The 25,114-nt window shown below is 41.4% G+C and overlaps 1 protein-coding gene across 2 annotated transcripts in view; it reads left to right on the plus strand.

Moving 5' to 3' along the window:
- Positions 1-1,441: 1,441 nt before the first annotated feature.
- The window catches only part of GPSM2 (G protein signaling modulator 2), a 66,108-nt gene continuing 42,435 nt past the window's right edge, over positions 1,442-25,114 (plus strand). For both annotated transcript variants that reach the window (XM_038745144.1, XM_038745145.1), the window contains exons 1-2: positions 1,442-1,513; positions 21,985-22,302. In XM_038745144.1, coding sequence (XP_038601072.1) covers positions 22,241-22,302 — 62 coding nt within the window. In that variant the 5' untranslated portion in view covers positions 1,442-1,513; positions 21,985-22,240. The remainder of the gene's footprint in view (positions 1,514-21,984; positions 22,303-25,114) is intronic.

Raw genomic sequence — 25,114 nt, forward strand, 5'->3', positions numbered from 1 at the left:
AATGAATGAATGAATAAGTACGATTGAATGAATGAATGAAAAGTATGATTGATTGAATGAATGAATAAGTACGATTGAATGAATGAATAAGTACGATTGAATGAATGAATGAATAAGTACGAATGAATGAATAAGTACGATTGAATGAAAGAATAAGTATGGTTGAATGAATGAATGAATAAGTACGGTTGAATGAATGAATGACTAAGTACGAACGAATGAATAAGTACAATTGAATGAAAGCATAAGTATGGTTGAATGAATGAATAAGTACGATTGAATGAATGAATGAATAAGTACGGTTGAATTAATGAATGCGTAAGTACGAATGAATGACTAAGTACGAATGAATGAATGACTAAGTACGAATGAATGACTAAGTACGAATGAATGAATGAATGACTAAGTACGATTGAATGAATGACTAAGTACGATTGAATGAATGAATAAGTGTGAATGAATGAATGACTAAGTACGAATGAATGAATGACTAAGTACGATTGAATGAATGAATGACTAAGTATGATTGAATGAATGAATGACTAACTACGATTGAATGACTAAGTACGAATGAATGAATGACTAAGTACGATTGAATGAATGAATAAGTACGATTGAATGAATGACTAAGATTGAATGAATGAATGACTAAGTACGATTGAATGAATGAATGACTAAGTATGATTGAATGACTAAGTACGAATGAAGGAATGACTAAGTACGAATGAGTGAATGACTATGTATGATTGAATGAATGAATGACTAAGTACGATTGAATGAACGACTAAGTACCATTGAATGACTAAGTACGAATGAAGGAATGAATAAGTACGATTGAATGAATGAATAAGTGCGAATGAATGAATGACTAAGTACGATTGAATGAATGAGTGACTAAGTACGATTGAATGAATGACTGAGTACGAATGAATGAATAAGTACGATTGAATTAATGAATGAATGACTAAGTACGATTGAATGAATGAATAAGTACGATTGTATGAATGAATAAGTACGATTGAATGAATAAGCACGAATGAATGAATGACTAAGTACGAATGAATGAATGACTAAGTACGATTGAATGACTAAGTGCGAATGAATGAATAAGTACGAATGAATGAATGACTAAGTACGATTGATTGAATGAATGAATGAACGAGTGAATGAATGAGTGGGCCTTTTCCTTCCACCCTCCGACTGCGTGAGGCGACTGAGGGGGCGGGCGGGCGGGCGGGGGGGAAGGGGGGCGTGGCCGGCGACTCTCCCTCGCGCCCTCCCATTGGCCAGACCGAAAAACGCGGGACGGAGTCCGTTTGAAAGGCGGCCGCGCGGCGGCGCGCAAGCGCAGAGCGGGGGGGAGGTCGGACGCCAGCGAGGGCGCTCATTGGTGGGCGCCGGGTGACGTCACGGGACGGGGGCGCGCGCCCGCCGGCCGCCGAGCGGGGCCGCGCCTCAGCGCCCAAGCTCGGCTGACAACCGACTGTGTGCCAGGGCCAGGCCCAACGCCCAGGTAAATTGGGCGGGGGGGCAACGGGCGACCGGCGGGCTGCGAGGGCTGAGGGGGGCATTGATGAGGATGATGGTAATAATAATAATAGTAATAATAATAATGGTATTTGTTAAGCGCTTATTATGTGCAGAGCGCTGGACTAAGCGCTTGGGAAGTCCAAGTTGGCAACATCTAGAGCCAGTCCCTACCCAACAGCGGGCTCGCAGTCTAGGAGGGGGAGACAGACAACAAAACCAAACATACTAACAAAATAAAATAAATAGAATAGATAGGTACAAGTAAAATGAATAAATAGAGTAATTCATTCATTCATTAATCGTATTTATTGAGCACTTACTGTGTGCAGAGCACTGTACTAAGCGCTTGGGAAGTCCAAGTTGGCAACATCTAGAGACGGTCCCTACCCAACTGTGAGTGGGCTCACAGTCTAAAAGGGGGAGACAGAGAACAAAACCAAACATACTAACAAAATAAATAGAATAGATATGTACAAGTTAAATAAATAAATAGAGTAATAATAATAATAATAATGATGATGATGGTATTTGTTAAGCGCTTACTGTGTGCAAAGCACTGTTCTAAGCGCTGGGGAGGTTACAAGGTGATGAGGTTGTCCCACGGGGGGCTCACAGTCTCAATCCCCATTTGACAGATGAGGGAACCGAGGCCCAGAGAATCGGTCAATCGTATTTATTGAGCGCTTACTGCGTGCAGAGCACTGGGCTAAGCGCTTGGGAAGTACAAGTCGGCAACACACAGAGAAGTGAAGTGACTTGCCCAGAGTCACACAGCTGACAGTTGGCGGAGCCGGGATTCGAAGATGATGATGCCCACCCGCCAAGCTAGCTCCCTTCCTCCCTTCAAGGCCCTACTGAGAGCTCACCTCCTCCAGGAGGCCTTCCCAGACTGAGCCCCTTCCGTCCTCTCCCCCTCTTCCCCCTCTCCATCCCCCCCATCTTACCTCCTTCCCTTCCCCACAGCACCTGTATATATGTATATATGTTCGTACATATTTATTACTCTATTTTACTTGTACCTATCCTATTTGTTTTATTTTGTTAGTATGTTTGGCTTTGTTCTCTGTCTCCCCCTTTTAGACTGTGAGCCCACTGTTGGGTAGGGACCGTCTCTAGATGTTGCCAACTTGGACTTCCCAAGCGCTTAGTACAGTGCTCTGCACACAGTAAGCGCTCAGTAAATACGATTGATGATGATGATGAGAATGGCATTTGTTAAGCGCTTACTATGTGCAAAGCACTGTTCTAAGCACTGGGGAGGATACAAGGTGATAAGATTGTCCCTTATGATGATGATGATGGCATTCTAGCCTGTGAGCCCGCAGCTGGGCCGTCTGTAGATGTTGCCAACTTGGACTTCCCAACCACTTAGTCCAGTGCTCTGCACACAGTAAGCACTCTATAAATACGCTTGGATGAATGAATGAATTTCTTAAGCGCTTACTATGTGCCAAGCACCGTACCAAGCACTGGAGAGGTTACAAGGTGATGAGGTTGTCCCACTGGGGGCTCACAGTCTTCATCCCCATTTTTACAGATGAGGGAACTGAGGCGCAGAAAAGTGACTTGCCCAAAGTCACACAGCTGACAGTTGGTGGAACCGGGATTAGAACCCATGACCTCTGACTCCCAAGCTTGGGCTCATTCATTCATTCACACAGGAAGTGCTCAATAAATACGATTGGATGAATGATTGAATGAATTTATTAAGCGCCTACTGTGTGCCAAGCACCGTACTAAGCGCTGGAGAAGTTACAAGGTGATGAGGTTGTCCCACGGGGGGCTCACAGTCTTCATCCCCATTTTTACAGATGAGGGAACTGAGGTGCAGAAAAGTGACTTGCCCAAAGTCACACAGCTGACAGTTGGTGGAACTGGGATTAGAACCCACGACCTCTGACTCCCAAGCCCGGTCTCTTTCATTCATTCATTCATTCAATCGTATTCATTCAATCGTATTTATTGAGCGCTTACTGTGTTCAGAGCAGTGGACTAAGCGCTTGGGAAGTACAAGTTGGCAACATAGAGAGACGGTCCTATTGAGCGCTTACCGTGTGCAGAGCACTGTACTAAGCGCTGGAGAGGTTATAAGGTGATCAGGTTGTCCCACTGGGGGCTCACAGTCTTCATCCCCGTTTTTACAGATGAGGTAACTGAGGCGCAGAGAAGTGAAACGACTTGCCTAAAGTCACATAGCTGACGGTGGAGTCGGGATTAGAACCCATGACCCCTGATTCCCAAGCCCGGTCTCTTTCATGTCTTCATTCAATCGTATTTGTTGAGCGCTTACTGTGTGCAGAGCACTGGACTAAGCGCTGGAGAGGTTACAAGGTGATCAGGTTGTCCCTCGGGGGGCTCACAGTCTTCATCCCCATTGTTTCAGATGAGGGAACTGAGACACAGAGAAGTGAAGTGACTTGCCCAAAGTCACACAACTGACGGTGGAGCGGGATTAGAACCCATGACCTCTGACTCCCAAGCGCGGGCTCTTTCATTCATTCATTCAATCATATTTATTGAGCGCTTACTGTGTGCAGAGCACTGGACTAAGAGCTTGGGAAGTACAAGTTGGAATAACGGCATGTATTAAGCGCTTACTATGTGCAAAGCACTGTTCTAAGCGCTGGGGAGGTTACAAGGTGATCAGGTTGTCTCACGGGGGGCTCACAGTCTTCATCCCCATTTTACAGATGAGGGAACTGAGGCACAGAGAAGTGAAGTGACTTGCCCAAAGTCATACAGCTGACAAGTGGCGGAACCGGGATTTGAACCCATGACCTCTGACTCCAAAGCCCGGGCTCTTTCCACTGAGCCACGCTGCTTCTCACGTACATAGTAAGAGCTTAACAAAGACCCTGGTTGTTATTATTTCACACCCTCGTACCCTTCTCCGTGTGCCCCTCCGGAGGCCATGGGTTCTGCATGGCTCAGTGGAAAGAGCCCGGGCTTTGGAGTCAGAGGTCATGGGTTCAAATCCCGGCTCCGCCACTTGTTAGCTGTGGGACTTGGGGCAAGTCTCTTAACTTCTCTGGGCCTCAGTACCTCATCTGTAAAATGGGGATTAAGACAGTGAGCCCCGCCGTGGGACAAACCTGATCACCTTGTATCCCCACACTGCGCTTAGAACAGTGCTTGGCACATAGTAAGCGCTTAATACATGCCATTATTATTATTATTATTAATCCCGACTCTGCCACTTGCCAGCTGCGTGACTTTGGGCGAGTCACTTCCTCTGGGCCTCTGAGCTCATCTGGAGAATGGGGATGAATAATCATGATGGCATGTGTGGAGCGCTTACTATGTGCCAAGCACCGTTCTAAGCGCTGGGGAGGATATCCAGGGTGATCAGGTTGTCTCCCGGGGGGCTCACAGTCTTCATCCCCATTTGACAGATGAGGGAACTGAGGCACAGGGAAGTGAAGTGACTTGCCCAAAGTCACACAGCTGACGAGCTGGGATTTGAACCCATGATCTCTGACTCCCAAGTCTGGGCTCTTCGATGAAGACGGTGAGCCCCACGTGGGGCAACCTGATAACCTTGTATCCCCCCCACAGCGCTTAGAACAGTGCCTGGCACATAGTAAGCGCTTAACAAATGCCATTATTATTATTATTATTATTATTACTATTATTATTATTATTATTATTATTTTGACCTTTGCCCTCCCCCCCCCCTTCCTGGAGCCTTGGCTCCCACCAACTCCGCAACGGAAAATCAGAAACGGGACGAATCGGCCCCCTCATATCTTGGAAAGAAAACAAGATATTTTAGAGCTCCTAGATATTCTAGGGCCTTGGGGATAGGTTTCGACGAAAAAGGAAGCACTAAATTCCTCTTTGGGGGGAGGGTTTGCCTTTGTGGTCAAAATTAACCACCGTAATTGTACTTTCCAAGCGCTTAGTACAGTGCTCTGCACACAGTAAGCGCTCAATAAATATAATTGAATGAATGAATAGTGCTTATTAAAGAGACTTAATGTTGCTTTCAACCGAATGCAAACATCCCAAGCCTGTATCAAGAACACTGACTTTGTCTTTCTTTTTTTTTATAGAGCAGTTGTGTATAACCTCTCCCGTGGCAGTGTGTCTGTATCTGTTTGTGCTGTGACTATTATTTTTAATTATTGGTAAATTTAGTGGGTAGGATTTGGGGCACTAGAAGTAGGAAGCTCCGCGAATCCAGAGTTTCCCGAAAGTCCTAACAGAAACCCACCAAGAAAACTTTGTGATAATAAGGCGTTGTTTAAACAGTGGCGCGGATAGATGGAATGTTTGATTTTTAAATGGAAAATGTTTGGTAACCGAGCGTTGGAAATCCCAATCGATACTGTACAGGCTGTATTGCCAGCGGGTGGAAACTTTTCCAGTTCCTAACGTCTAAGTGGTTTGGACTTCGGACCTTTAAACTGGAGTTGGTAGTTGCTTAGGGAGAGAGAAATTGAGGAAACCAACGCCTGACCGCTGCTTAGAAGTTATCATTTTAGTACTGCACGGGAGAGCTCCACCTTTGATCCATGAATATCAAATACCAATTTGTGGTTACTTTTGATCGCTGTCTGAGTTGCTGCCATTCCTTGTCCCCAAAAGCAGTTTTAGTTGACTTGCGCCCACACAGCAGGTAAACAAAGGATGAAGGAAGGCACTTGTTTCTATTGCTTTCTCCCCTTTCCAAGTCTTTTGAAAGCATTAGGGCCAAACCCCATCACTACTTACGTTCCCCACAGCACCTGTATATATGTATGTATGTTTGTACATATTTATTACTCTATTTATTTATTTATTTTACTTGTACATATCTATTCTATTTATTTTATTTTGTTAGTATGTTTGGTTTTGTTCTCTGTCTCCCCCTTTTAGACTGTGAGCCCACTGTTGGGTAGGGACTGTCTCTATGTGTTGCCAACTTGTACTTCCCAAGCGCTTAGTACAGTGCTCTGCACACAGTAAACGCTCAATAAATACGATTGATGATGATGATGATGATGAGAGCTCACCTCCTCCAGGAGGCCTTCCCAGTCTGAGCCCCTTCCTTCCTCTCCGCCTCGTCCCCCCTCCATCCCCCCCATCTCACCTCCTTCCCTTCCTCACAGCACCTGTATATATGTATATATGTTTGTACATATTTATTACTCTATTTTACTTGTACATATCTATTCTATTTATTTTATTTTGTTAGTATGTTTGGTTTTGTTCTCTGTCTCCCCCTTTTAGACTGTGAGCCCACTATTGGGTAAGGACTGTCTCTATATGTTGCCAACTTGTACTTCCCAAGCGCTTAGTACAGTGCTCTGCACACAGTAAGCGCTCAATAAATGCGATTGATGATGATGATGAAGAACAACCTTAACATATTCACTGCCAAATTGAATTTAGGACAGTTTACAAACTCGGCCGCAGTCACCTTAAATCGATTGGCAAGCTTGGGGGATGAATTGGTAACATCTCACCTGTCATCAGCAGAAGTGAGATGTATTTTGGAATAAGATGATTTTATTTAAATGGATTATAATTGTTTTCTCCTGCATATAATGTCTCGTGACGATGTAAAGGATCTGGAGTTAAACTCGTATGGGCAGGTTATATCACTGTTATATTGTTGTGTTGTACTCTCCCAAGCGCTCAGTACAGTGCAGGGCAGTTTCCTTAAGTACTGGCACTTCCTAGTCCTTTTTGGCTTATTCTTCTTGCTCCAGTAAAACCAAGAAGTGAAATTTCTGGTTTGGTCCCATGCCCCTGGTTAAGCAAAGTTATTCTAATAATTACTTGCATGGCTCAGTGGAAAGAGCCCAGGCTTGGGAGTCAGAGGTCATGGGTTCAAATGCCGGCTCCGCCGCTTGTCAGCTGTGTGACTTTGGGCAAGTCACTTAACTTCTCTGTGCCTGTTACCTCATCTGTGAAATGGGGATTAAGATTGTGAGCCCCACATGGGACAACCTGATCACCTTGTATCCTCCCCAGCGCTTAGAACAGTGCTTTGCACATAGTAAGCGCTTAACAAATACCAAAATTATTATTATTATAAATTAGCCTCGACTTTTAAGCTATAGGATTTTACTCTTTTTAAAATTCCCATTTTCCTTCCATTTTTTCTTTAAATACACATACAGAAATTTATAATCAAGACTATAACTCTTCAAGCTGCATTCTTTTGCAGTGAATGCTGTGAGAAGCAGCGTGGCCTAGCGGAAAGAGCACAGGCATGGGAATCAGAAGGCTTGGGTTCTAATTCTGAGTCTGTTACTTGTCTTCTGTGTAACCTTTGGCAAGTCACTTCTGTGTGCCTCAGTTACCTCATCTGTAAAATGGGGGTTAAGACTGTGAGTCCTATGTGCGACAGGGACCCTATATACCCTAGCCTTTAGTATAAATGCTATTTAAAAAACCCCCCAAAACCCAGAACAAACCTCTAAACATAGGCTCTCCCATTCATGGTTCAAACTCTTGAGGCTTCTTATAAAATTTCACAAAGTGAGGGTATGGGAATATTACTTATTTGGGGGCAATTTTGAAATTTTGAAATAAATTGAAATCCTCATTTAAACAGAAAGAATGTACGTTATCTTATTTTTAATTTTCCTGGATTCCATTGGTAAGATACGGTAATGAATGTAAATTAGCCGTACCTCGGGTGTCTATCTGGAGGGAGATAAAGAATTTTCTGTGAAGAAAATATAGTGCAGAGATACCTCTTCATTGTTTGTGAACACTATTTTGGTACTTATTTGCCCTAAATCACATAGTGATCTCAGGTTAAGAAGAAAAAAGGAGTCATTCTCAAAATATCGACACTGTTTGGAAAGCAGCCTCTCCTCCTTCCCCCTCTCTCCAAATTCTTTTCATTGTTTGGATGTGGGTCAGATATTCATCCTCTCTTTTGAAAGCTGGCAGAATCCATTGCTGTTCCTTTGTTCATGTCCAAATATGCCCTCTAAGCTAGAAGAGAATTAAATGAGAAATAAAGTAGGGGCTCTATTTAGAAACGATAAAGAGCAATTAATGAGATGAGGGAATTTAGGGCAGAGGATTTAGACAAGCTTAAGTAACTGTGTGTGAAGAATTCTAAACCAGAGCTGCTTGCACTTAAATTGTCTGGCATTCTGGAATTTGGTAATTTATAATGAATCTGTTAATTTTGGCATTACAAAAACAGTGCTCACACTTGCTTTTAAACTCTGAATTTCATTCTGGTGGGAAAGGGGAAAAAAGGAATTTTTTTTAAGATGAGTATTTTCCCTTTAACTTGTACAACCCTATATTATAACGCTAAACAGAAATATTTTCCTAACATTTGGCAGACAAATTTGACTTTTGAAAAGTCCTTTATTCCTTAAGAAATCTTATCTTACACTTTTACACTAGTTTAAAAAAATAAAGATCCACAGAATTTCTTTCCTTTGTACAGGAAACTTACAATCAAATTTATATTTTATTAAACCTTATAATATTTACCAAAAAAGAATGCAGTAAGGAAATAGCAATTTGGAAATTTTTTTATGTTTTATAGTATATTGTAGATCATGGTAAACTAATATAAAATTATGCACATATTAGTGAAAATAATTTTTTTAAACTGAAATCTTGGATTGCTTTCTGTTTTGGCATTTGTATAATTTGGGGCCAACATTCTTTTAGTGAGCTAAAATGTGTTAATGAACATTAGTTCATGACAAGTTGAGAGTTATGCAGTTTTTGTTTTGTATTTTCCTGGGGTTACTATAAAGACATTTTAAATGTGTGAAAAGGAATTGTTACATTTCCTTGGCTTGTACATCTCTGAAAATTTTTGACACTATTTCAGTCATTATTTTTCTCATTATCTACAACCCTAGAACCGGATTTGTGTGTCCAAAATCAAATTGGGAAAAGTTATAGGTTGAAGGATAAAATGCTAAAAAAGAAATATAATCGTTTTGCAGATTTTGAGAGAGTTTTATGTGGGTGAAAACTTTAAACAGAAAGAAGCCATTTCCACTGATTTTCAGAATCTATTGGTTTTGAATTTTCGGATTTAAAATTAGCTTTAACAAGAAATGGTAAACTGAATTCTAACGTGTTTCCTTGAATTTTAAGTTCAGTTTTCCTAATTGATAACGTTGGGTCTTGTGGAAGAAACACTGCTGTTTAAGTATTCCTATTGTGAACATTTGGTTACTTCATTTTATTGGCCACACCTACTTCCTGCACTGACTTGCCTACTGCAAACTAGAATTATTTTACTTTTATGTAGACACGGATCTACTCATATAGTTACACAGATATGCATTCTTTTGCATTGGGAAGATAAAGGATAGGAATTAATGAATAAAATTAAGCTTTATGCACCAATAAAATTCTTTCGTGATGTCTGCTCTAGATGCTCTATACACTGTAGAATTTTTTACTGTTTTACTTTATGATAGGATTTGTAATAAAACTTGCAGCAGTGCCTACTGGCTGTTTTATTGAAGTTTTTAAATTTTGTTAACAACAGTATAAAATATAATGAACCACTTAACATTTTAAAGTTGTTTCGGATTGTACAAGTACCTGAAGGCATTCATTTTGCCCTTTGGTTAACAGCCAGTTCTTCTTTGTTTACCTTGGTATTAGCACATAAATTCTGATTTTCCATCTCCTGCCTATAGGTCATTTCCAAACTTTGCCCACCAAGTTTGAGTCCATAGTTCTCCCTTCCAGCACCCCCGCTCCCGGTTCCCCACAACCAAAAAACTCCATTCACCTGATTCTAATATATTTCACCCACCCCTTAAGTTGGCAGTCTGGGAATCCTCTCCAAGTCCATCAATCAATCAGTGATATTTGTTGAGAAGCAGCGAAGAAGCAGAAGCAGAGAATATTGATTGAGATTTTTATAAAGAAGCAGCGCTCAGTGGAAAGAGCATGGGCTTTGGAGTCAGAGGTCCGGGGTTCGAATTCCGCTCCGCCACATGTCTGCTGTGTGACCTTGGGCAAGTCACTTAACTTCTCTGAGCCTCAGTTACCTCATCTATGACATGGGGATTAAGACTGTGAGCCCTTTGTGAGACAACTCGATCACCTTGTATCCCCCGCCCCCGTGCTTAGAACAGTGCTCTGCACATAGTAAGTGCTTAACAAATGCCATCATTATTATGCTTACTGAGTGGCAGAGCACTGTAATAAGTGCTTGGGAGAGTACAATATGATAGTTGGTACAGTTCCTCGCACATAGTAAGCGCTTAACAAATGCCGCCATTATTATTATTACTAATTGGTAGTCGATTCCTGCCCATGGGAAGCTTGGCGTCTGCAGGAAGCTTACATTGTCTGTCATCCCTGCTAGTCATGTCTCTCTTTGACACTGTTGTTATTATCATTATTGCCCTGTACTCATCTCTCTTGTTCAATTCACACAGTATCTGTCATGATATCCTGTCTGTTCTTCCTTCACAACATCTCTAGAATCCATTCTTTCCTCTCCATTCGCACTACCACCAGGCTGCACATAGTAAGTGCTCAATAAATACGATTGATGATGATGATCCAAGCGCCTATCATCTCCTGCTCTGACTCCTGTGGCTCTCCTCCCCAGCGCATATTTCACTCTGCTTCTCAGGTCATTTTCCTGAAACGTCTCTCCATTCCTATAAAACCTCCAATGGTTACCCATCTACCTTCACATCAAAAAGAAACTCCTTACCATCGGCTTTAAGGCACTCAGTTAGCTCACCCTCCTATCTTGCTGATCTACCACTTCCCAGCCCACACACTTCACTTCTCTAAAGCCAATCTACTTTCTCCGTACCTTGATCTTATCTGCCCTGCCACTGATCCTGTGCCCATGTCCTCCTCTAGGACTGGAATTCCCTCCTCCATATTCAGCTGTCCCCAACTTCAAAGCTCTCCTAAAATCACATCTTCTCCAAGAGACCTTCCCAAACTTAATCTCCTTATTTCTTCTCTCTGCTCTCTCCTCTCTGTCAACTATGCACTTGTCTCAGTACCCCTTAAGCACTTTGATACTCATCCCAGCCCCACAGTATTTGTGTGAATAATCTTATACTCTGTTACATCTATTCCTATTCTGTTTTAATGACCAGCTGCCCCTGTAGACTGTAAACTCCTTGAGGGTAGGGATCGAATCTACCAATTGTTATATTATACTTTCCAAGTCATTCATTCAATTGCATTTATTGAGCGCTTACTGTGTGCAGAGCACTGTACTAAGCGCTTTGCACACAACGGTCGCTCATTAAATAGCATTGGTTGACTTGTCATTTGCACCCCACTGTCAACCAGTAGTACTTGCTAAGCTCCTCCACTTGAGAGAGTACAATGGAGTTAGATATAATCCCTGGCCTCAAGAAGCTTGCATGGTAGTGGGGAATATGGACACTGAAATAATCGGGATAGGAGGGTAGAAGTACAGTGGAAAGTGGATAGATACATAAATGAATGGTTTAGTAGGGTAAGCAAGCTATGAATAGAGTGGCTATGGGTAGTACACAATCAAAGTGCATGGTTGGTGTGTGGAGGATACATATCTATTCTATTTATTTTATTTTGTTAGTATGTTTGGTTTTGTTCTCTGTCTCCCCCTTTTAGACTGTGAGCCCACTGTTGGGTAGGGACTGTCTCTATATGTTGCCAAATTGTACTTCCCAAGCGCTTAGTACAGTGCTCTGCACACAGTAAGCGCTCAATAAATACGATTGATGATGATGATCTATAACCTGGTGAGAACAGAAATTAATCAGGGAAGGCTTCCTGGAGGAGACGTGATTCAGAGTGGCTTGAAAGATGGGAAGAGCTGTGATTGTCGGATACAGAGTTCCTGACAGAGAAGCGGGGTTGAAGGCAGGAGTGAATGAGGCCCAGCGAGTAGGTGCGCTTGAGAGGGACAGAGTCAGAACTGGGGTTTAGTTGGAGAAGAGAGTGGATTGAGTGAATATTTTTAAAGCCAATGGTCGAGTATTTGTGTTTGATGTAGAGAGGAGCAGACAACCATTGAATGTTTTTAAGGAATGGGGAGATGTGGGCAGAACATCCCTTCACCTACTGTTTTGCACAATAGTATTAACAGAGTTGATAGACACATTCCCTGGCCATAAGGATCTTGCAGTCTAGAGACGCAGAAATTCCTAATGGATATGGTGAGAACAGTACATAAGTGCTGAGGGTCTGTGGGTTGGGTGAATATCAAGTGCTTAAAAGATGTAGATCCAAATGCGGAGGCGAGGGAGTAGGGAGTAGCTTGTCTCTAAAGTTTTACTTACATATGAAATATAACTACGTTCTGTCAAGAGCATCAATGAACAGTGTATTTCTAAATTTTTAAAGGAGTTCTTGTAGCATTCCTCTTTAAATTATGAATTACTTGCTCATTCATTCAGTCATATTTATTGAGCGCTTACTGTGTGCAGAGCACTGTATTGAGCACTTGGGAAGTACAAGTCGGCAACATATAGAGACGGTCCTTACCCAATAACGGACTCACAGTCTAGAAGGGAGAGACAGACGACAAAACAAAACATGTAGACAGGTGTCAAAATCGTCAAAACAAATAGAATTAAAGCTTATATGAATGAAATGAATGTAAAATGAATAGTACCAACATGAATGATACTTTACAATTGATGGGAGGTAGCCATCAGTCAGTGGCATTTCTTAGGTGATGCTTCTCATTTGAAAATACAAAATAGAATAATATTCTTAAGTTATGAGGAAAAAATTGTCCTTACAACTTGTCAGCCTCTTGGTGCTATTGATGCCTGTCTCCTTGTTTGGTTTTGTCTGTCTCCCCGCTTCTAGACCGTGAGCTCATTGTTGGATAGGGATTGTCTCTATCTGTTGCCGAATTGTATTTTCCAAGCGCTTAGCACGGTGCTCTGCACACAGTGAGTGCTCAATAAATACAAATGAATGAATGAAAGTTTTAGTGTTTTAAAGAATCTTTAAAAGGAGTGTCTTAAATGGGTCTAGTGACTGTCCCCAACAATGGCACCAGAGGATTCTTGAGGAAACTTAATCGTTGCCTTCCTTGACGGTCATCCTCATGGCTGTTCTTTGTAATACAGAGATACTGCCTGGTGCATCCGATTTATGCACTGATGCGTTGTACTAAGCACGTGAGAAAGTACAAGAGAGTTGGTAGACACAGACCCTGCCCAGACTGAGCAGCTGGTCCCAAGTTGTGTTCAGGGAGGGGTGGGGAAAGTGGGCAGAGGAAACAGCTGAATCGGATTTTCAGTGAAAAGCAGCATGGAATCAGGGCAGGAGAGTCTGGGTTGCCTAAGTCCACCTAAAATCTCGGCCCCATCTCTCAAGTGGAGAAGTTGGGTTTCAAGCCTGTGTTCGGAGGTGCAGGAGGGGTGCGGAGAGCGGAGGAGGGGGTCAAATCCTCTGCAGAGATTTGATGTAACGTTGGGCAGGGCTAATGGACACAGGCCTATTGGTAGCCATTTGTGCAAGCCACGTCTCCGGAGTTTACGGAGTACGGTCATTCGAGATCGGGTTGTGCCTTTAATGACCTATTATGGCCTTCTCATCCAAATCCTTCTTCATAGTAATAATGATAATAATAACTGTGCTGTTTGTTAAGCACTTACTCCGTGCCCGGCACGTCCAAAGCGCTGGGGTGGATACAAGCAAATCGGGTTGGACACAGTCCCTGTCCCACTTGGGGCTCACAGTATCAGTCCCCCTTTTACAGATGAGGTAACTGAGGTAACGGAGAAGTGATGTGACTTGCCCAAGGTCACCCAGCTTATGCGTGGAGGAGCCAGGATTAGAACCCGTGACCTTCAGATTCCCAGACTCGTGCTGTATCCTCTACACCATGCTTCTTCTAGCTCTTGATATGTGCTGCCTACAGAACGTCTGCGTACCATCTGATGTGAGAAGTTTTCCTTTAGTTTGTTTTGCTTATTTAAACTTTAATGCATGTCCTTGTTCCTGGTTTTGTGGGATTTGATGAACAGCAATTCCGTGTCTACCTGGGCCACGGCCATCCTGTTTCTCTATATTTCAGTCATATAATAATAATGGCATTTTTTTTAAGCACTTACTATATGCAAAGCACTGTTCTAAGCGCAGGGGAGGATACAAGGTGATCAGGTTGTCCCACGTGGGGCTCACAGTCTTAATCCCCATTTTGCAGGTGTGGGAACTGAGGCACAGAAGAGTGAAGTGACTTGCCCACAGCCACACAGCTTCTCAGCCTTCATCCTTGCAGGCCGGAGAGACTTAACCTTTTCCATTTTTTTCCTGCATATCAAAAACCGTGGCGTGCAGTTCATAAGGCAACTGCCAGGATCCTGGCTCCACTTTATAGTAGTCAGTGGTGGTGCCGTGGCCCTAAATAGGTTCTCGGTGTTAAAAACCTTGTGTGCTCTTTGCAGTGTGCTGCAAACCCTGCTTTCCTCCTTGCTGATTGCAGACCATGGGCACAGGAGCGCTTTGGGATAAAAGTATAAGTGGTGTTGTGCAAACCACTATCTCTATAATCAATTCCTTGGAGCAGGTCCTTGATCCTGAGGCCTCAGGATTGAAGTTTAGCCAGCCTCCTCGAATGGAGACTCCAACAATCATTTTTCCCCACAAGAGCCCCTCCACCCCCTAATCATTTTGGTTGCCCTTCTCTGAATCATCTGCAGCTCTATGTCCTTTATATATTGACTGGAAACCACGAGCTGCTAAAAGTTTCTTCAGCCAGGTTTTTCCCCAGTAGGTACTCTCTGGCCTCGTCACCACTCTGAATAATGTTCAATGCGGCTATATTCTTTCAATCGTATTTATTGAGCGCTTACTGTGTGCAGAGCACTGTACTTAGCGCTTGGGAAGTACAAGTTGGCTATATGAAAACAATTCTTTAATAATTCCAATTTCCACATAATAGCTCGGAAAGGCGACTGGTAGTTGAAGTCAGTTTGGGTGAGAGTTCAGCCTGTCAGGATCCTGGAGGGGTTTTAGAGGGGAACTCTGGGGTGTTGCCATGGATTCGCTGTTATTGTTGATTTCTGTAACCGCGTTTTCACAAGAGGAGGACCAGAGTCGCTTTACAGTAAAATAAAGAAAGGCCCTTTCTCCTTATCAGAAGAAGAAGCAAACTTTTTCAAATGAATCAGTTTGGCTTTTCAAGTTGACTGTGAGCCCACTGTTGGGTAGGGACTGTCTCTGTATGTTGCCAACTTGTGCTTCCCAAGCGCTTAGTACAGTGCTGTGCACACAGTAAGCGCTCAATAAATGATTGATTGATTGAGTGAAGAAGCAAACAAGTTACTGTTTCCTAAAGCCAATTCCTGAGGTACTTTTTTTCCTCAAGAAACTATTTTGCGTGATATTTACATTTGCTTATTCTCCTATTAATAAATACAATTCCTTAAAGTTGTTCCAACCTTATTAATACATAATTCTAATTTGTCCAGCTAGTTAAAAATTAATCTGTGAAAACTAAGAATATGCTGTTACCAGTTGATTTTTATTCCCCTCACCAAAATCAGAGAAAATCAGTGGAGAAACTAATATATCAAAGCATACTTGGATATAAAAAAAAATGTAATGGGAATCCAGGATACTACCAAATAGTGTATCTTCTTGCCTAATGTAGTTTTTGTTGGTCTGCCATGGCAGGCTCTATTGACAAAGAACATTTAGGGTCCATTTTTGTCATACTGAGGTGTTTGTGAAATGGTCAGTAAGTCCTTGGGCCCCAAGTAACCTGTTTGCCAAAAAAAGTTAAGGATTAGCTTTGTCTTGCATAACAATCCCAAAGCATGTGACCCTTTTATCCCATATTTATGATACAGCTGATGATGGTGGTGAAATTACTCAGCTCCTGGAAAACTATAGCAATAATTGCTGTGAATTGGCATGTCCAGTAAAATGTCTCTATAGTAAAGAAATCCTCAGTATAGGATTTTCTTTGCTAATCCAACTTCCTTGGAAGTGATTCAAACATAAGGTTTCCAATTTAAATGCTCCTATGACTTCAAAAGACAACTTCCTTTGTTATTGCAATTTTCTTCAGGCATCATGAGAGTGGGAATAAAGTAAAGGCAGGTCTTTGCTTGTGAGTTCTTGCTTTTCTGCTTTCTGGGGACTTCCTTGGAGTAGATAGAAGATGAGTATTAAAGAGGGCTCCCGGCATCTGCAAACATGCCTACAACATGCTGGTGTAAGACAGAATGTAGTTCTATCCATGATACGGTAATAAAAATATTAAGCATCTACTGGGTGTAGATTGTACTAAGAGTGCATAGATGGACAGAGAGTGGTGATGTTCCATGATGATATTGTAATAATAATAATTATGGTATTTGTTAAGTGCTTATTATTTGCCAGGCACTATACTGGCAGAGAAGCAGTGTGGCTCAGTGGAAAGAGCACAGGCTTGGGAGTCAGAGGTCATGGGTTCTAATCTCAGCTCCACCACTTGTCAGCTGTGCGACTTTGGGCAAGTCACTTAACTTCTCTGAGCCTGTTACCTCATCTGTAAAATGGGGATTAAGACTGTGAACCCCAAGTGGGCAACTTGATTACCTTGCATTCATTCATTCAATCGTATTTATTGAGTGCTTACTGTGTGCAGAGCACGGTACTAAGCGCTTGAAAATTACAATTATGGTGGTTAATTGTGACCACAAAGGCAAACCCTCCCCAGCTATCCCAGTGCTTAGAACAGTGTTTTGCACATAGTAAGCACTTAACAAATACCATCATTATTATTGTGGGCAGGAAACAAGCTACCAATTCTATTGTAAGGCACTCTTCCAAGCATTTAGCACCCTGCTCCACACACAGCAAGTACTCAAGTACGGTTGATTAATCTACAAATTTTGGCTGAAATCATGTTGGAGCTTGATGATGTCGTTATTCAAAGATCCCTTGGAATAAGCTGCAATTAACTCATCTGTAAATTAACAGCCCCCCCCCCCCCCCCCCATTCAATTTTTTGTGTGTATCAACTCAGGGCTTATTCTACATCTTGAAAATGAACAATCTGTGAGCCGTTTCCTCCAAGAATTATTCATTGTTGATCACTTAATCTCATTAGCCCAAGTAGGGAGGAGGAAGCTGGGAGAGATTTACTTTAGTTCTTATTGGAACATAGGAGTTTTATTTATTTATTTATTTATTTATTGTTTGTGTGTACGTGTGTAAAGTGTCAAGTAATATTGTTTGTAACGCTGGACCAGGAATCCAGCAGTCCTGACTGGATTGTATGTCTAATCAAGCAATCATATTTATTGCATGCTTATGTGCAGAAAACTGTACTAAATGTTTGGGAAAGTACAGTAAAACAGGATTAGCAGACATATTCCCTGCCCATAATGAGTTCACAATCTAGATGGCATGGTTGTCACCTGGGGTATATGTATACTGGGCTAGATGGACCAATTCGGTATTTCTGAGCTGAAGGAGAGGTTCACAGGTGGGTTCACAGACCTCACAGCTTTCGTCCCTTCTCTTGGATCTTTAAGCACTTGATATCACCCCTCTGGACTGTAAACTCGGTGTGGGTGGAGAATGTCAATTGTTGTACTCTCTCAAGCTCTTAGTGTAGTGTTCTGCACTCAGTAAAAAATGAATACAACTGATTGACATCCTTCCTATCTCCCAAGCCCATAACTTTAGTGTTATCCTTGATTCCATTCTCTCATCCGATCCACATATCCAATCTGTCACCAAAGCCTGTCGGTCTCACCTTCACGACGTGGCTAAAATCCGCCCTCTCCCCTCCATCCAAACAGCTACCACGTTAGTACAGTCACTCATCCTGTCCTGTTTAGATTACTTCTTTCTGACCTCTCAACCTCCTGCTTCTCCCCACTCCGGTCCATACTGCACTCCACTGCCCGAATTATCTTTCTACGGAAACGTTCAGGTCACGCCACCCCTCCACCCTCAAAAATCTCCAGTGGTTGCCCACCCACCTCCGTATCAAACAAAAACTCCTCACCATTGGCTTTAAAGTACTCCCTCACCTTGCCCCCTCTTAACTCACCAAGCTTATCTCCTTCTACAACCCCAGCCTGCACACTTGGCTCCTCTGGTGCTAACCTTCTCACCGTGCCTCCATCTCCCCTGTCTTGCCGCCGACCACTGGCCTGTGTTCTACCTCTAGCCTGGAATGCCCACCTCCTCAAATCCACCAGACAGTGACTCTCCCCCTCTTCAAAGCCTTATTGAAGGCCCATCTCCTCCAAGAGGCCTTCCCAGACTAAGCCCCACTTTTCTTCATCTCCCACTCCCTTCCGCATCACCCTGACTTTCTCTCTTTGCCCTCCCCCCGACACCACAGCACTTATGTATATACCTGTAATTTTATTTATTTATATTGATGTCTGTTTACTTGTATTGTTTCTGTCTCTACCCCCCTCTACACTAAGCTCCTTGTGGGCAGGGATTGTCTCTCTTTAGTGCTGTATTGTACTTGCCCAAGTGCTTAGTACGGTGCTTTGTACACAGTAAAGGCTCAATAAATATGATTGAATGAAAGAGTATTTACACCCCATCCTTAGTCCTAGCATTTACGTATATATTTGTTATTTATGTACATCAAGTCTTGTATTCTCCTCCGACCCCCAAACCTGTAACTTTGCTGTGGACAGGGATGTCTCTATCAACTCTTCTGTATTGTACGCGAGAATGGGTACACGCCAGCGGGGTCAGGGCCAAAGATAATGAAACCCCACCGCAGCTTTAAGCTTTAGTTCTAGCAGTGGGGGAAAGGACATCTCAATAGGAAAGAGAAGACCCAAGGAAGTTGTCGAAAAACATCATTCCCAATTCAAAGAGGAGTAAATTTCATTTGAAATTTTACAATGTTCTCTTCCCCCACGAAGTGGAAATGAATTAGGATTTCCTCATGTTCAAAATGAACAATTTTCAATTGTTACTCAAGTAGTCCCTCATTTCCTTCAAAAATCATCCTTTGGAGGAGTTATTCTTCTCAAATATCCATCAACAGTTCCCCTTGGGAGTATAGACAAGACACTCATCATTTATTAGTATGTTAATCTCACTTGCTAAAGAATAACTACAGAGACAGAGCCAAGCAACTGATATTTATTTATTGGTCATCACCAATCAGGGCTCTGATCTGAGTGGTTCTTGATTTAGTATATAAGGTTAGTTAGGGGATCTTAAGAACATTTTATTGATTTTTAAAGTAAGGAAATACCTTTCTGTCTCAAACCTCGTTTTATTTACATCGGAACCAAGCTGTTTTTGATAGATATGTATTTTGGGTTTTTTAATGATATTAATCACATACTATTGCCAGATACTATACTAAGAGCTAATGTTGATGTCAGTGTCCGTTCTTCCTCCCCCTTAGACAGGAGCCTCATATTATTCAATCATATTTATTGAGCGCTTACTGTGTGCAGAGCACTGTACTAAGCACTTAAATAGGAACTGTTTTTGACTTGATTACCTTGTACGTACCCCAGTATTTGGTATAGTGCTTAGCACATGGCAAATGGTTAACAAATACCAAAATTATGATGATGATGATGGAGTCTTCCATCCGGAGTGATGGATAAGCCTCGATCATTTGTAAAAAGTATTGAATTAAAGTAGATGCCAGATTTTTTCCTTCCTCTCCCCCTCGTCCCCCTCTCCATCCTCCTCATCTTACCTCCTTCCCTTCCCCACAACACCTGTATATATGTATATATGTTTGTACATATTTATTACTCTATTTTACTTGTACATATCTATTCTATTTATTTTATTTTGTTAGTATGTTTGATTTTGTTCTCTGTCTCCCCCTTTTAGACTGTGAGCCCACTGTTGGGTAGGGACTGTCTCTATATGTTGCCAACTTGTACTTCCCGAGCGCTTAGTACAGTGCTCTGCACACAGTAAGTGCTCAATAAATATGATTGATTGATTTTTTTTATTCTGTTATGAAGCCATTTCAAGTGTATACACCTGTCTGTAGTTACAAATGCCATCCTTAAGTTTGACTATATTTCTTTGCTACCCCTAAATACCCTAATCTATTTTAAAAACTGCTCTGAACTGTTGATTGATCCTTATATAAGACTGAAAAAATGCAATTGTCTCAAACACATCAGGGAAAACTGTTACATAAATTAAAAAAAAATCTTACACTGAGGACAGTATTGCTTCACCTTTATTCACTATATTACAACTTTAGAATAATAGATTAGACAGGCAAATAAGCATTTCTATTCTTCTAAAGAGCATGCAGTAGGTTCCTGAAAAATACCCACCTGACATCAGGGACACTAACCTTCCAATTAAGGTTAAGTGTCTTGCATTTGTTGCAGTTGCTCCCCTCCTGCCTCACATGGCAGAGGTGAAAGTGATATTTTGCCTCCCAGTGGCATCTGATTCCAGGTCCTCCCTCCCATATTTTTCCAGCTCTTTACCTATCATCACGTCTGTAACACTTATTCTAGAACTCACTACTTATCCGGGGCTCACACTTGAAAAGAAATAATCACGGTGTAGGGTAGATCCAGAACTGGATTGGGCTGCCCCAAAATAATAATGCTGGTATTTTTAAGCGCTTACTTTGTGTCAACACAGTTCTAAATAAGGTAATCAGATTGGGTCCTACCAGGGGCTACCTGTCTAAAAGGAAGGGGGAGCAGGATTTTTATACCCATTTTACAAATAAGGGAACTGAGGTACAGTGAGGTAGAGTGACTTGCCCAGGGTCACACAGCAGGGAAGGGGCAGAGCCAGGCCCCGAACCTGGGTCTCCTGACTCCCGGTTCTTCCACCTCTCTTCCCCTCGAATAGAGATAGCCAAAGTAATAAAGAAAAAATAGCACCTTGACTTTCCCTTCTGGAAATAAATACACCTTTGTGGTGGAGACAATAATTTGAAAAGAATATGTAGGAATACATTAGTGTAATAGACATCTAGAGTGGAAGCTTCTTCTGGGCAGTGAATGTTTCTTGTGCTCTCTTGTACTTTCCCCAGCTGCATTGTATCCACTGGCAGTCATAAGTACTGTGACCATCACCACCATTATTTTGTAACATAGATTATGAATGATTTCAATCTGGGAGTTTCCCCATCTCAGAATGGATCAACCTAAGAGTTTAGAATCACCTACTACTAGAATTACAGTACTGCAACTAGTCTGATATTTTTGCATGTGTAACTGGAGTATGGATTGGTTTTTTTATTCTTAGTGTGGCCTTTATTGGTCTTGAAATTGCTGTCCTTAATTGTCTTGTTCCTTTTTCTTATAACTGAAAGACTTGGCTCAAAATGAACGATTGTTATTTTAATTAAAACTTCCAATTTGGAAGTTACAGCATAGGCTGACTTCTCTTACTTGCACAAGTACTGCTTGTGAAAGACCTACCGTAGTGAGAGCTAAAGCTCTTGCCTCATCTCTCAAGGAACTGACAGAAGTTCGCAATGTATAGGTTATGCATTTGAGGATCACTATGCGATGTTCTTTTGAATTGGGACTTCAAGCAAAGCATCTTGTATTCCTTTTGCAGAATTGCAGCTGAGATGGAACTGAAAGGGCCAGAGAAGCAAGAATTTGGGACACATTTCTGAAGCTTTAAGCTGTGTCCGACATTGATCTCCTTTCGGTACTAATAAAGAAGAACGTTGCAACAGCCGCTTAGGATGTATTAACACCAATCTATTAATGTACTAACCGGGACAAGGTACTGAAAACAATTCTGCGCAATAAAGGACTTGGTGTGGATGCAGTGAACACATTCCACACTCTATTGATAATGTGCCTCAATGGAGGAAAGTGGGGTTTTGATAAACATGCGAGAAGATCATTCTTTTCATGTTCGTTACAGGTAAGACTGCTTTTCTTAGAGTTTAGCCAAAATGTTATATCTTGCTTTAAGTGAAATAATTATGAAGATTTAGGGCAACTAGAAGGATCCCCTGTCTTCTGTAAATCTTCTAATGTATAAAACCTTTCTTGAAAATGTTTAGTTTAGTTAGTTTAGACAAAGTGTTATATCTTGCTTGAAGTGAAATAATTATGAAGATTTAGGGCAACTAGAAGGATCCCCTGTCTTCTGTAAATCTTCTAATGTATAAAACCTTTCTTGAAAATGTTTAGTTAGTTTAGTTAGTTTAGACAAAGTGTTATATCTTGCTTGAAGTGAAATAATTATGAAGATTTAGGGCAACTAGAAGGATCCCCTGTCTTCTGTAAATCTTCTAATGTATAAAACCTTTCTTGAAAATGTTTAGTTAGTTTAGTTTAGACAAAGTATATCTTGCTTTAAGTGAAATAATTATGAAGATTTAGGGCAACTAGAAGGATCCCCTATCTTCTGTAAATGTTCTAATGTATAAAACCTTTCTTGAAAATGTTTAGTTAGTTTAGTTTAGACAAAGTGTTATATCTTGCTTTAAGTGAAATAATTCTGAAGATTTAGGGCAACTAGAAGGATCCCCTATCTTCTGTAAATGTTCTAATGTATGAAACCTTTCTTGGAAATGTTTAGTTAGTTAATTTAGTTAGTTAAGACAAAATGTTATATTTTGCTTTAAGTGAAATAATTATGAAGATTTAGGGCAACTAGAAGGATCCCCTATCTTCTGTAAATGTTCTAATGTATAAAACCTTTCTTGAAAATGTTTAGTTAGTTTAGACAAAATGTTATATCTTGCTTTAAGTGAAATAATTATGAAGATTTAGGGCAACTAGAAGGCTCTCCTATCTTCTGTAAATGTTCTAATGTATAAAACCTTTCTTGAAAATGTTTAGTTAGTTAATTTAGTTAGACAAAATGTTATATCTTGCTTTAAGTGAAATAATTATGAAGATTTAGGGCAACTAGAAGGATCCCCTGTCTTCTGTAAATGTTCTAATGTATAAAACCTTTCTTGAAAATGTTTAGTTAGTTTAGTTAGTTTAGACAAAGTGTTATATCTTGCTTTAAGTGAAATAATTCTGAAGATTTAGGGCAACTAGAAGGCTCCCCTATCTTCTGTAAATGTTCTAATGTATAAAACCTTTCTTGAAAATGTTTAGTTAGTTAATTTAGTTAGACAAAATGTTATATCTTGCTTTAAGTGAAATAATTATGAAGATTTAGGGCAACTAGAAGGATCCCCTATCATCTGTAAATGTTCTAATATATAAAATCTTTCTTGAAAATGTATAATATAAATTAGCTTTATATAAAGAAAAATAGTTGTGGGGGGGCAGTAGAATATCAAAAGGAATTACTGACTGTTTTAAAGCCATGCCATATGTCTTGCTTCCCAACTTGTAATTTTATTGTCCATCAAACTATTGGTGAAGAATATTTGCATTTTGGGGGAAAGTGCAGTTTTTGGTGAATAATTGAATGTAAAAATGGAATTTTTTTATGTTTCAAAAGGGAATATCTAAAGTTAAGATTCTAGTTAGGAACCAAAGCAATAAGTGAAAAATGTACATTCATTCATTCATTCATTCAATCGTATTTGAGCGCTTACTGTGTGCAGAGCACTGTACTAAGCACTTTGGAAGTACAGGTTGGCAACATATAGAGACGGTCCCTACCCAACAGTGGGCTCACAGTCTAGAAGGGGGAGATGGACAACAAAACAAAACATGTAGACAGGTGTCAAAACCGTCAGAATAAATAGAATTACAGTTATATGCACATCATTAACAAAATAAATAGAATAGTAAATATGTACAAGTAAAATAGAGTAATAAATCTGTACAAATATGTATACAAGTGCTGTGGGGAGGGGAAGGAGGTAGGGCAGGGGGGATGGGGAGGAGGAGAGGAAAAAAGGGGTTCAGTCTGGGACCAGCCATTAGCAGTAGACCAGAATCTTCTTCTTGCAGGGGTTGTGACTACACACTATTGTAAAGTGCTCTCCCAAGTGCTTAGTGCAGTGCTCTGAGTAGAATAAGTGCTCAATAAATCCCATTGATTGATTCATATTTGCAGACTAGAGCATATTAACAAGTTATGTTATTGAATGCTCTTGAAGAACAAGATTGGGTTATTTACCAAAAGGATAAATAACCTTCGCCGCTCTCGCACCACTAACCCACAGCCCTGGATCACTGCCACTGTCCGCCTCCTTCGCGCTTATGCTCGAGCTGCTGAACGCTGCTGGCGAAAGTCTAAACACCATGCCAACCTCGTTCACTTCAAGTTTATCCTTTCCTGCCTTAACTCAGCCCTCTCTTCTGCCAGACAAAACTATTTCTCCTCCCTTATTGACACCCATGCCCATCACCCCCGCCAGCTCTTCCGTACATTCAGCTCCCTTCTCAGGCCCCCGGTTCCTCCCCCTCCTCCTTCCCTCACCCCCAACGATCTGGCCTCCTACTTCATTAACAAAATTAAATCCATCAGGTCCGACCTCCCCAAAGTCTCTTCCCCCCTTTCTCCAACCCCCCGGCTCTCAACACTCTCTGCTACTCTCCCATCCTTCCCAGCGGTATCCTCAGAGGAACTCTCCTCCCTCCTCTCAAGTGCTACTCCGGCCACCTGTGCTTCTGACCCCATTCCCTCTCATCTTATGAAATCTCTCGCTCCATCCCTTCTCCCCTCCTTAACTTCCATCTTCAACCGCTCACTCTCCACTGGTTCCTTCCCCTCTGCCTTCAAACATGCCCATGTCTCTCCCATCCTAAAAAAACCC

Source organism: Tachyglossus aculeatus, chromosome 4, assembly GCF_015852505.1.
Source record: "Tachyglossus aculeatus isolate mTacAcu1 chromosome 4, mTacAcu1.pri, whole genome shotgun sequence".
Taxonomy (NCBI): Eukaryota; Metazoa; Chordata; class Mammalia; order Monotremata; family Tachyglossidae; genus Tachyglossus; species Tachyglossus aculeatus.